The following is a 12275-nucleotide window of genomic DNA, read 5'->3' on the forward strand; positions in this document are numbered from 1 at the left end:
CCCCCTCTCTCCCCCCCAGCGGGCTTGTGTGAGCACTCAGCCCACCCCGGCTGGGGTGTATGCCACAGACGGTCGCAGGTCTCGTCCGCTCTTGCGTTGGACACCCACGAAAACTTGGTGGGAGAGACTCGGTGGACAGGACGTTGGGCGTGGACCGGTCGTCCGGGTCCCACGGTCCCAAGGGGATGTCCCCATGTGTGTATGTGTGTGTGCGTGGTGTGCCTGTGTCCAAGCTCTTGTGGCCCGCGGGAACGGGCGGATTGTATGCCATGGCGGTGTTCATTGCCTGCGTTTGTGGTTGTGTTGCTCGGAGGAGTCTTTCTGGCACGCAAAGGGGTTGTTGCTGTGGAGGCTTCGGCCGAGGATTGTGGTTTTCTTAGAGGGAGGGTTCGTTCGTGGGTGCTTGGAGCGCAGGGAGGTTGTTGGTGCCGCGGGTGCGGCGGAGTTGGCTTTTGCAGTCGTTCCGGCGGCGGCGGCCACGATGCGGGTGTTTGGAACGCGTGTGCGCGGTCCGGGATGTGGGAGATGTTCAAAAGGAAATGTTTTTGGTGCTTTTGGCCTTGCTGTGGTGTCGGGCAGATGCGGCTGCGGCCAGATCTCAATGGAGGAGATCGGAGACGCCCCGGTCAGAAACTGAGGAAATACCGGGAGGAAACAGTGTCTGAGGGATTCCGGGGATAAAGAAAGGTCAAAAGCAGATATCCCGCGCAAAAAAATGTAGAAAAATGGAGAGAAACTTGATTGTTGACGATGAAGATGGAAGAGGATGTTCTTCTGAAGGGCTGAGGGAGACGTGTCTTTTGTAGTTTGGGCGCTGACGAGCTCTGGACGCTAAGGGGGTTCCGCTAGAAAGAGTTGGGGCTAAGTGCCTTAGGGGGGGACAAGTGATTCGTCCCAGGGGCTTCAGGCGTCCAGCCGCCCAGGTTTGTTGTGAGCCAGTCATTTTGCCAAGCCCCAACTTTATGCCAGCCTGATGCCTCGTTGTATCGAGGCATGCAAGGACTTGACAGCGAGAATGAGGCATTTAATGCCCTGTCAGTGCCCGATGGATGCTTCGGAGTGCGCGGAATCAGGTTTTGGAAGTGAGGTGGCGCGAAGCTGCGTCGTTCCGCAGGCATTTATTGGGTGCCTCGCTCGTTGGGCAGAGGGAACGTGCCTCGTACTCTCTGATGCATGCGTTTATTGGGGGCCTCACTTGTTGGGCAGAGGGAGCGTGTCTCGACTCCCTGCCGTGTCTCTCTATAAAACCCTCAAAGTGCCCGAGCCAAGGTCAGCAATGGGGCATGGCGCGATGCTGAATCATTCCGCTGGCCTTCATTGGGGTGCCTCACTCGTTGGGCTGAGAAGACATGTCACTTTGTTTCTGGTCCACGTCGTTCATCCTTGGTGTGTCCCTGCCGTGTCGCTCTATAAATCCCTCAAAGTGCCCGATCCAAGGTCAGCAGTGGGGTATGGCGCGATGCTGAATCGTTCTGCAGGCCTTCATTGGGGTGCCTCACTTGTTGGGCGCAGGGCCGTTCCCTCTGATCCATGACGTTCATCTTTGGTTGTGTCTTTGCCGTGTAACGAGATAAATATCTCAAGGCGCCCGAGCCAAGGTCGATGGTGGGGCATGGCTCGATGCTGTGTCGTTCCGCTGGCGTTCTTTGGAGTGTCTTGTCTGTCCGGCGGAGGGAAGGTGTCTCATACTCTCTGTTCCATGGCGTTTGTCTTTGGTGGTCTGTCTTGCCTGTCAGGCGGAGGGTACGTGTCTCATACTCCCTGTCTCATACTCCCTGTCTCATACTCCCTGTCTCATACTCCCTGTCTCATACTCCCTGTCTCATACTCCCTGTCTCATACTCCCTGTCTCATACTCCCTGTCTCATACTCCCTGTCTCATACTCCCTGTCTCATACTCCCTGTCTCATACTCCCTGTCTCATACTCCCTGTCTCATACTCCCTGTCTCATACTCCCTGTCTCATACTCCCTGTCTCATACTCCCTGTCTCATACTCCCTGTCTCATACTCCCTGTCTCATGCTTTCTGGTTCGTGGCGTTCGTCTTTGGCGGTATGTGTTGCCTGTCTTTGGTGATGTACCTGTCTTTGGTGGTGTACCTCTCTTTGGTGATGTTCCTCTCTTTGGTGATGTACCTCTCTTTGGTGGTGTACCTCTCTTTGGTGATGTGCCTCTCTTTGGCGGTGCGTGTTGTCTGTCTTTGGTGATGTGTCTTGCCTGTCAGGCGGAGGGATGGTCTCATACTCTTTGGTCCATGCGTTCGTCTCTGTTGATGTGCCTTGCCTGTCTTTGGTGGTGTGTATTGCCTGTCTGTTCTGATCTATCTTACCCGTCAGCCGGAGGGAACGTGCCTCACACTCTCTGATTCATGGCGTTCGTCTTTGGCGGTGTGTTGCCTGTCTTTGGTGATGTACCTCTCTTTGGTGGTGTGTGTTGCCTGTCTTTGGCGGTGTGTGTTGTCTGTCTTTGGTGGTTTACCTTGCCTGTCTTTGGTGATCTGTCTTGCCTCCCTTTGGTGATCTGTCTTGCCTCTCTTTGGTGATCTGTCTTGCCTCCCTTTGGTGATGTGCTTTGCCTGTCTTTGGTGGTCTGTCTTGCCTGTCAGGCGGAGGGAACGTGTCTCACACTCTCTGATTCATGGCGTTCGTCTCTGGTGATGTGTCTATGCCGTGTGACTCGATAAAAGCTTCAAAGCGCCCGAGCCAAGGTCGTTGATGGGGCATGGCGCCACGCTGAATCGTTTCGCAGCCGTTTATTGGACTGTCTTGCCTGTCAGGCAGGGGGGAACGTGTCGTCTTGTCTCTGATCTGATACCGTCGGCAAGGGCGAAAGGCACTACGCATTGATGATGGATCCAGACCGTGTAACACCATGAGTGTTTCGAGGAGTCTAGATTCAGGTCTGGAGAGGGGCGTGGCGTATACGTGCATCGCTCCGGTGGTATTTTGTTGGGGGATCTAGGCTGACACTGGCCATCAGAACGTATCACACTCAGCACTTTCCCCCCTCGCCGGCCGCGTCGGGCGTCGGGCGTCGGGCGTCGAAGGTGTGAACATGCGGTGAGCCTCAATGATTACTGCAAGGCGTCCAGACTCCGCCTCCTCGGGTGGGGCCTGGCGCTTTGTTGCGTTGTTCCTCGGGCGGTCGTTGGGGGGGAGGGAGGAGGGGGGCTCTTTGGCTGTCACCGTATCCCTGAGCCACCCTCATTGACTAGATTGCCTGTCACTTGAGCACTTTGGTTATTATCGGAGGCTTCATTTGCCGATGGGACAACATTGCTTGGTCATTGGAGAGATACCGAAATCCTTCGCTGCCATTTTGAGTCTCTGTCGAAGAGAACGTGGCGTTTTTCCACCCACACTGTCCCCTTTCCCCTGTCCGTTGGAGTCCACCCAGCCAGCAACCCGACCCTGCTGCCCTTCCCCGTCCTCCCTCAGAGACCATTAGTTGTCTCCGGGCCCTGCTGCTTCGCTCTCCACCGTGCCAGCGACGAATTTCTCAAATTCTGCGAACTCCAAAGCATCAGCGTGATGCTTCTGTGGAAGTTGATGATATGCTGCATCACTTGGATGTCATGCTCATTGCTTGTCACTTCGTGACTCATCTCTTGCATGAGGGCCAACGCCTGTGATTTTGTCAAGGGTGGCACATCGTCGGGACTGATACCCGCCGTGGTCGCCTGTGCAGTCTCCAGCGCTTCAGTCACCCGCTCAAGCTGTGTAACGGCAGCAACAGCGGCGCTGCGCTCTTTTACCATCTGGATGTCCAGATTCTCAATCTGTTTGTTGGTGTTGCGAATGCGCTCTGCCCACGTGGCAATATCAATTTGTAGCCATGCTCTGGCGTTCTCATCGATCAGTCCATCACCGTCGGTGGAAATACTCGTGGTGAGGCCATAGAAACTCCGCAAGTAATCGGGTTTCTTTTCCATTTTAGCACAGCGTAGGCCTGTCTAAAGAAAGATTCTGCCTACCGGGACCAAGGGGGGAGTTTTCTTTAGCCATGCCTCGCCCTGGGTTGCCTGGCCCTGGGGGGTTCCTCGCTGGACGGCCTCGTTCGCAGCTTGACCGTACATAGTTCTCAAGTGGTTGCATCCCTTGTTATTTCCTATGTCAGCACAGCGTAGGGCTGTCTAAAGACAGATTCTGCCTACCGGGACCGAGGGGGGAGTTTGCTTGAGCCATGCCTCGCCCTGGGTTGCCTGGCCCTGGGTGATTCCTCGCTGGGCGGCCTCGTTCGCAGCTTGACCGTACATAGTTCTCAAGTGGTCGTATCCCTTGATGTTTCCTATGTCAGCACAGCGTAGGTCTTTCTGAAGCAAGATCCTGCCTACCGTGTTCTTTGGCGGACGGCCCTGACGAGGATCCGTCGTGGGGCACTATCCACGATTAGTACCACGAAGCATGGTCTGCAACGAAGATCATACCTGGGACAAAACCATTTTGGATGCTTGATCTGTATCGTGGAGCCGGCACGGTCAATGAGGTTGTGTGATGAAGTGTTGAAAGAAGAAGAAAGAGAAGAGGGCTGTGAATTCTGGGTGAGGCAGGAATATATACTGGCAGAATACGAGGTCGCACAAGGCCCTTGGTTAGGCAGCAATGTGTTTCAACTACCGCCGACTCGCATTATCTCTCGCCTTGGAAAGAAACAAGTAGCGGAACGTCATCATGCAGTCGATTCAGGCCCACCCAAGGCCAATGAAATGGCAGAACTACAAGTGCAGGTCCCAAGTAGAGCAATAATAATGCCAAAATCATGGGGCTGTGCGGTTGTTGCAAGCAAAAGTTATCAGAATGGTCGGAATGGATGCGGTTTGGTGGGCGGGTGTGTCTGCAGGACAAACATCGATGCATTTATTCAAAAGGGGGAGTTTGTAGTGTTGAAGATGGTTGCAGAGAGATACGGGGAGTGGCATTGGGGGTTATGGGCGTTACTGGTGGATGTTTAGGTGTGATTGGAGTGCTAAAGGGTGGAACTATCCGAGGGAAACTTGGTAGTAGTTTGATGGGGGGTTGATAGAGAATTATTGGATGGGTTTGGTGGGTGTTTTGGTGTAATTATTCGAGGGAGAATTTGCAGTGTTGTAGGGAGTTGATGGGGTGTTATGGGCTGTATTAGAGGGTGTTTTGGTGTAATCATTCAGGGGAAGTCGTGGGTTTGGAGTTGATGGGGGCTTATTGGCGTTGTTAGTAGGTCTTTGGGTGAGTTTGGGCGACCGAGGACTGGCAAAGGGTGCTGGTGGTGCTGGACCAAGTAAAGTATCAAGGGAGCATTTGGCAGGTTGAAAGTGGTTGCGGAGAGGCCGCTGTTGGTAGGTCTTTGGGGTGTGTTTAGGTGTATTTGGGGTGCTGATGAGTGCCCAAGGGTACAATATTAGGGGCACGCATGTTAGGCGCATGCTTCACGCATGCTTTTCGCGTGCGAATCGCATGCGTTTCGCATGCGCATAATAAAACCACGCGATTCGCATACGAAACGCATGTGTTCCGCATGGTTGTCGCAAGCGTTCCGCATGCGATTCGCACTGGTCGGGGAGGGTGATGCTGACAACATCAGCAAACATGGATGCTTACATAATCCCATCGTATCCTGTGGTTAACCCCCCCCCCCCCCCCCCCTTCGCGGTATTCCCTCTCACCACCAGGCAGGCAGTCCATCACGGCGAACAAGTCAACACCATTCATCGCAGGGAGAGACGTTCGCAGCCTCGTACGGTCATTGCTATTCCCAGCACTGACCCTGGAACCCAACAATATACACACTGACTACTTGTTGGCAGCCAAAGAGAGTGCGAGGGCGCAAGAAAACGCGTCGACCCTGTCTGATAGTGCCAGTCGGCGGCATTGTATCACGTGTATTCGGAATTGTCTCGGTTTCTCTTGGAATTGGAGTCGCTGCCAAGAGTTGGAGTGTCAGTCAAGAATTGGAGTGGCAGAGATCTTGGCGTGTCGTGTTTCCCCTCACGGCCAGCCCCCGAGGCCTCCCGAGACACTCGGCAGCACTCGGCATCTTGACTGTTCCGTTCCTTGTCCGGAACTCGTCGACGCTGATTGGCGGAAATTGAGCAACGTGAGCGTCTTCAAGTACTTCTACCACTTCTACGTGCCTGGTCGACAGTAATCACGGCAAATCACATCGGGAGCACTCATTGCTATTGCTACCAACACTGTGGACCTATGAAAAACCACGTCCCCTTGATCGTGGCTTGGACATCTGGGTCATCACCACCAAAGAATCTGGAGATGGTGTCACGCTCGACCCTCCGCTATTCTTCTTCTGCCAGGGCACCATTGGGGCCGCGCTCCCCCGAGCCGTTCAAAGTCGACGCCTCCTCAGTCTCGGCCGTGGCTGCTTCGGCAGAGTGGACGTGTGTGCCGTTGACAGCAACGACGCCGTTGGTGTTGGCCTGCTGGGCAAGCCTCGCAGCGTACACGCTCCGCTGGACCAAACCCTCGGCCATCTGGGTCACGGAGGCCATCATGTCCTGCAGTTTACCGTTGGACGCGGCCATTTGATTGCACATCATGGACAGATCGTCCCCGTTCCTGCCCGCGTCTTTCTCGATCTGCAGCAGTTGAAGCATAAGGTTTCTGCCCCGTCCCAAAGCCATCTGGGCTCGCTGAAGGTGGAAAAGGCTCTCGTGGACAAGATAGTGATGGACCATTTGGGTTTGGCTCATGCCTCCCGGGCGTGGGTAACCATCGCAGCGGAAGTTGTCGCCGTTGTTGCTGCGGTTGGGAATGGGGGCCATGGTGTTTCGTCGCTGGTTTCGTCCGAGGGTCACCTGCTTGCCGGCGTCATTTCCTGCCGGCGGCTTCGGTCGCGGGATTGCAGGATTGCTTACCTGGTTTCTGGTGGTCGTGTTGGCTGGCGGTATTGGCTTGCTATCTTGCTCGATGGCTGTCTTCAAGCACGCTCTGGCGGGAGGAGAATGATATACTGTTTCCCAGCCCCATTGCTCCCTAGCCTGCCCTTTTGTGTCCGTGCGAGGAGCACTCTGGGGCTGCACTGCTGCCCGTAGGCGCTGCGACTGCTACGGCCACCACTGGCTCCTACCAGCCCCCTATTGGCTTCCATTCCTATCCCTTACTTACTTGCTCACCGCCCAGTCCAAGTCCGTCTGGCCATCACTCAATCACCATCTGGGTACCACACCGCGCCCTCCCAGGGAAGTGACTGACAGGTCCTAGCGCTGACCAGCCTCCTTGGCTGAGTGTCGAGCAGCGTGTGATGTGCCCGGAGAGTGCCGGACAGGGATTGCAGCAGCGCCAGAAAAAGGGGGGTTTCACAAGCCGTGCTGAAGACAACGCAGCAAAACCAAAGCACACACAAGCATGTGAGGACTTTTGGTCGCCGATCGTTACCCATAGCAGACAGGCAGAGTTGACATCCGTGCGGCAGAGCACTACTGTACGACTGTCCACTTTGCACCTTGTGACGCCTGGCTTTTTTCGCCGCCAATCATCACCCAAAGCAGACAGGCAGAGTTGACATCCGTGCGGCAGAGCACTACTAAACGACCGTCCACTTTTCATCTTGTGACGCCTGGCCTTTTTCGCCGCCAATCATCACCCAAAGCAGACAGGCAGAGTGGACAGCCGTGCGGCAGAGCACGAAACGACTTGTCAATTTTGCACCTTGTGACGTGCCTGGAACTTTTGTGGCATTTGTCGGTCCGCTTCCTGAAAGCAGGAAGGGCACCCAATAGATGCATGGGAAGTTGGGAAGCTGACCTTTGCACCTGTGTATGTTGTTGCATGTGGAATTTGCCACCTCGCTCCCCCTTGATGGCGCTATTGGACACCCCGCGAAGCATGAAGGGAATCCACCCAACGTGCATGGAAGTTAGAAGTTGACTTTACACCTGTGTGTAGTGCTGCATGTGGAATTTGTCACCTCGCTCCACCTCGCTTCCGCTCGACGGCGCTAACGGACGACCCGCAAAAAGGCAAAAAGCAACAAAGAAAACAACAACAGTGGACCCGGGGGGGGGGGGGGGGGGGGGGCGTTGACATGACCGCTCAATAGCCTTTGCCTACGGAGTCTGGACGCTGATCGACGCCTGTCAAATGCCACAATGTGGAGATTTCCATTGCCCATCACATGGGGATTCATCGTATTCACGCAAGGGTGACAAATTTCGAACCATTTCCAGCTTCAGCGTTGCCTTTTTTGGCACCGTTGTTCAGTTGCCATTGGCTATTGCCCTTTTGTAAGGGGGAGAGAGGTCAGTCACTCACGCACAGACTCGCTGGGTGACCAAGTGCACCCATCAAATGGCATTTCATCGTATCCACGTAAGGGTGACAAATTTCGAGGCATTTTCAGCTTCAGTTGCCTTTCTTGACACCGGTATTCAGTTGCCATTGGCTATTGCACTTTTGCAAGGGGGAGAGCGGTCACTCACTCACGGTCCAGACTCGCCGGATGGAAAAGTTCGAGGCACTTTCAGCTTCAACGTTGCCTTTTGGGCACCGTTGTTCAGTTCCCATTGGCCATTGCACTTTTGCAAGGGGGAAAGTGGTCACTCACTCATGGCACACACGTCACAGACTCCCCGGGTGACCAAGGGACCCCTCGCACGGGCCTGGAGACCCCATGCAAGTCGTCGCTGAAGGGCATGCCCCCGAGTGTTGGGTTTTCTCTCACTTTTTGTCGAAACAGTGTGAAATAGGTGGGTAATGTCGTCGATGCACTCGTCGTCGCTGGCAGCGAGGTGTTGGGCCTTGTTGGTGCTGCCGTTGCGTTGCGTGTATCTATTCCTTGATATATACATATACACATATTCTCTGCCGCCCTCTGTGCTTCAGCAGCTGCGTGGAAAGAGCATTCGGTCATGTGATTCAATGATAATAGCCCCTATTCTCTCTCAGCCACCTAGTACAAGCCTCATCCCACGAGGCGTGGAGGTGTCATTATCTGCACGTATCCGATTGCAGTCCCTGGCACCACCGCTCCACTGTAGTGTCCGTGATACCGCTGCAGCCATAATTTGCGGGGGTAGTACTTCACCTCGTTGCATAGCATCCGATGTAGCAACACTCGGCCGGACATATCGCAGCCGTTGTAGCCAACCCCCCCCCCCCCCCCCCGGAGTTTGACCTGTTTTCCTGCCTTTGTGCTTTGCTTGCTTCGATCTTTCTCACAAAGTTCCTGCGGAATTGGATTGACGGAGTTTTCAGAGTCAATTCACATCAGTTTCAGGCGATCAATCCCGCGTGGCAGTGAATTGGGATGGGAAATTGGGTCGGCGGCATGAATCTCGCACTCCCCCCGTCCCGCCAAATTTACTACTGTCTAGCTGGGCGGGGAGGGTGGTTCAGGCCCCAGCAGCCGATGCTTAGGCTTCGCTTCGGGGTCCAAACCGTGGCTTTCCGGCTCACTTTAGGCGGTGCTTGACCCCCCCAACCTTATGGCCGGAGGGTTAAGCCTATCTCCCACTAAACACGCCGTGCCTCACCACGCCACGCCTAAACCCACGCCTAAGCCCACGCCCACGCCCACGCCCACACCTACGCCTACGCTCTCGCTCTCTCCGCACCACGCCTATCTAGCTTGATCTCACTCTAACTTCGCCGGCTCACTGTTCCGATCTCCGTTGTTCTTTCAGTCTCAATATTGGGTTTTCTGGGGAAAAGACACGAAAGACACGTCCCATTGCGGCGAAATTGTATGGCATTCTCGACAACACAGCAACCACAACGAGAGTGACGGCCACAAACCACGGGGGCATGCCCAAACCCCCTTTTTTTTTTTTTTCCCCCTCCCCTCCCCTCCCCTGCATCTCACCGTCTTTTCTTTCATTTTTTCCCGACGGCGCCAAACCCCACTCCATTTGGTTGAAAATCACGCTACTGATCAGAGTTTGAGCGAGTTAAATTGCTCAAACCGTTGGTTCTCTCTTCTCCGCACGCTTCTGATTGAGTACCACAAAAACATCCAAACCTTCCAACACCAGAAGGCCAATGCCACCTCACTCTCTCTTGGCACAGTCCGATGGCACATGTTTTTTTTCTTTGTGGCCGGACTTTCAGCTGATCCAGTGGAAATGGCATCAGTTTGGGTGGTAGAGCAAATCACAGCGCGGTGGGAGTCCGCACCAGCGCTTGGATCGCCAATAGTCTCGCACTCTTTCTTGGTCAGATGAGGAAACCTCTGGCTCTGTAAACTAAACGTGTCCGTAGCACATGGTACCGAGGAGTCCCAACACTTCCAGGTTGCTCGTTGAGCGAAGGTCCTCTGGATGCACTCAGAAGGGCGGGGGAAAGACGAAGAAGGGGCATATAAACCGTCTCATCCCCCCGCTTTCCTCTCCTTCAACCCTCTTCCATCACTCCATCTTTGGTCAACATCTTTCTCCCTGTGGAGGCTCTTCTCAGCCTGCACCCCTCAGCCTCATCCCTTCGCTGCACGTCAGTCATCCTCATTGGTCAGTTGTCCTCCAGTATTGTTGTTTGACGTCATCCCCAACCACGTCGTTGCTGCCGCGTGCTTGCTTTCACATTCAGCCCTGTTCTCTCCTTGGTCAGACGCAGCCTTCATCCCTTGAGGCACACCCAATGTCGTCCACCCCCTTTGACATCTCATCGTCGTGCAATCTCTTCAAACATCAGCATCGTTTCTGCCCTTCACAATGCTGAGTTGTTTGTTCAGTTGAGACCACAGCCCTCATCCACATCCTCAAGACTTCGTCCACATCCTCAACACCTCATCTACATCCTCAACACCTCAGCTACATCCTCAACACCTCGTCCATATCCTCAAGACCTCGTCCACATCCTGATCAAGACCTCATCCACATCCTCAAGACTTCGTCCACATCCTCAACACCTCATCTACATCCTCAACACCTCATCCACATCCTCAACACCTCATCTACATCCTCAACACCTCATCCACATCCTCAACACCTCATCCACATCCTCAAGACCTCTCTGTCTGACAACAACCTCCACGGGTCCCAGCTCGCGTTCCCTCTGTCCACCTCCATGTCCTACCCACAGGACAGACAAACACAGCCGGAGACAACACTCCCACCATCCCCCGGTCTGCCGCCGACCGTCAACGAATCTCTCACCCCCCTCACCGAACCAAGCCACCGTCTCTTGAGACGTGAAGACCTCGAGGCACTTGAACAGGCCAGAATACGCCACGACGCGATGCAACAAGCGGCGATCCATCATCCTAACGAGATGATTCCGTACAGCCACCACCCGTGGAGCGCAGGCTACCTGTGGCCAAACCACACGTACCAGCCGCCGCCATACCCCGCCCCCCAGCCGTGGAACACCGCCTCTGCGTACCCTCCAAGCTACACGTCGGCATACAGCGTCCCTCAGCAGCCGGCAAGCAACGCCTACCACGAGCCAATGTCTCGGCACCTACCGCCTCTACCTGTTCACCCGCCCCTCCAGCCTTCTCGCTCGCCGCCAGCCGGGACACCGTCCCCTCCGCATCATCTTCCACCCCTTCGCACCAACCCTGAACCCCCTCGCTTTGTCGGGACACGCTCAGCGCGCAGGGGGGGACGCGTGGCGCCTGACCACACATCGAGCTGGGAACAACCACACAGACAAGCACAACAAGATCCACGTCGACATTATGGTCGCAGCCGTAGCCGAAGTCCTACATGGACTGTTGACTGGAGTGTTGAGTGGATTCCTGACCGCAGGCACGGCCAAGGCCAAGGTCGAGGTCGAGGACGAGGTCGAGGTCGCGGTCGCGGTCGTGGTCGTGCAGCAAGGGCCATGCCCAACAACAACGCACACAACCAAGGAGCACAATACAATGCCTGGCACGGCCAAGGCACAGATCCCATGTCCGATGAGGAACGGGACACCACACAACACCGCCGCGCCGCACAAAGCCCAGCTACACAGCCGCCCTCCACGATCGGGGAAGGCACAAACACCATGTCCGATGCCGAACACAGCCAGGCCACACAAGGCCCTCCGGGACAACAAGAAGATCGGCAAGGTGATCATCCTCCCACGGGAGACGAAACGACTGATGTTGGCCGTGGCAGAAACCGAGCCAGCCCTTTCCGCGCACCAGAGATGATGCCCCAAGACAACAGCGCCGGGGATACGACTCCTCTCACTTCCTCCACCCCTGAACTTACCGATAACGACGATAATGCAGAGTGGGCCCCATTCCTGGTTCCGTCTCCTGAGCCGGAATCTGTCATGATAATCCCTTGGAATCCTAACAGACGCCCCCAGGTACCTGCTGGGCCAGGTTTCCGAGTGCGAAGCACCGTGGCGGCGTTGCG

General features: G+C 55.3%; 3 protein-coding genes across 3 annotated transcripts; 1 reads left to right on the top strand and 2 right to left on the bottom strand.

The window, feature by feature from the left end:
• Positions 1–3434: 3434 nt before the first annotated feature.
• Positions 3435–3932, bottom strand: AYO21_12094 (hypothetical protein; the record flags this gene model as incomplete). Its single annotated transcript, XM_022661927.1, has 1 exon — positions 3435–3932. One exon carries the CDS (start codon positions 3930–3932, stop codon positions 3435–3437), a length of 498 nt encoding a protein of 165 aa, XP_022505761.1.
• A 2337-nt stretch (positions 3933–6269) lies between these two features.
• AYO21_12095 (hypothetical protein) lies at positions 6270–6755 on the bottom strand (the record flags this gene model as incomplete). Its single annotated transcript, XM_022661928.1, has 1 exon — positions 6270–6755. The coding sequence occupies one exon, from the start codon at positions 6753–6755 to the stop codon at positions 6270–6272; it is 486 nt and encodes a 161-aa protein (XP_022505762.1).
• A 3808-nt stretch (positions 6756–10563) lies between these two features.
• Positions 10564–12064, top strand: AYO21_12096 (hypothetical protein; the record flags this gene model as incomplete). Its single annotated transcript, XM_022661929.1, has 3 exons — positions 10564–10621; positions 10658–11502; positions 11582–12064. The coding sequence occupies 3 exons, from the start codon at positions 10564–10566 to the stop codon at positions 12062–12064; spliced, it is 1386 nt and encodes a 461-aa protein (XP_022505763.1).
• Positions 12065–12275: the final 211 nt, after the last annotated feature.

The sequence above is a fragment of the Fonsecaea monophora genome (genome assembly GCF_001642475.1).
Source record: "Fonsecaea monophora strain CBS 269.37 chromosome Unknown Scaff224, whole genome shotgun sequence".
NCBI lineage: Eukaryota > Fungi > Ascomycota > Eurotiomycetes > Chaetothyriales > Herpotrichiellaceae > Fonsecaea > Fonsecaea monophora.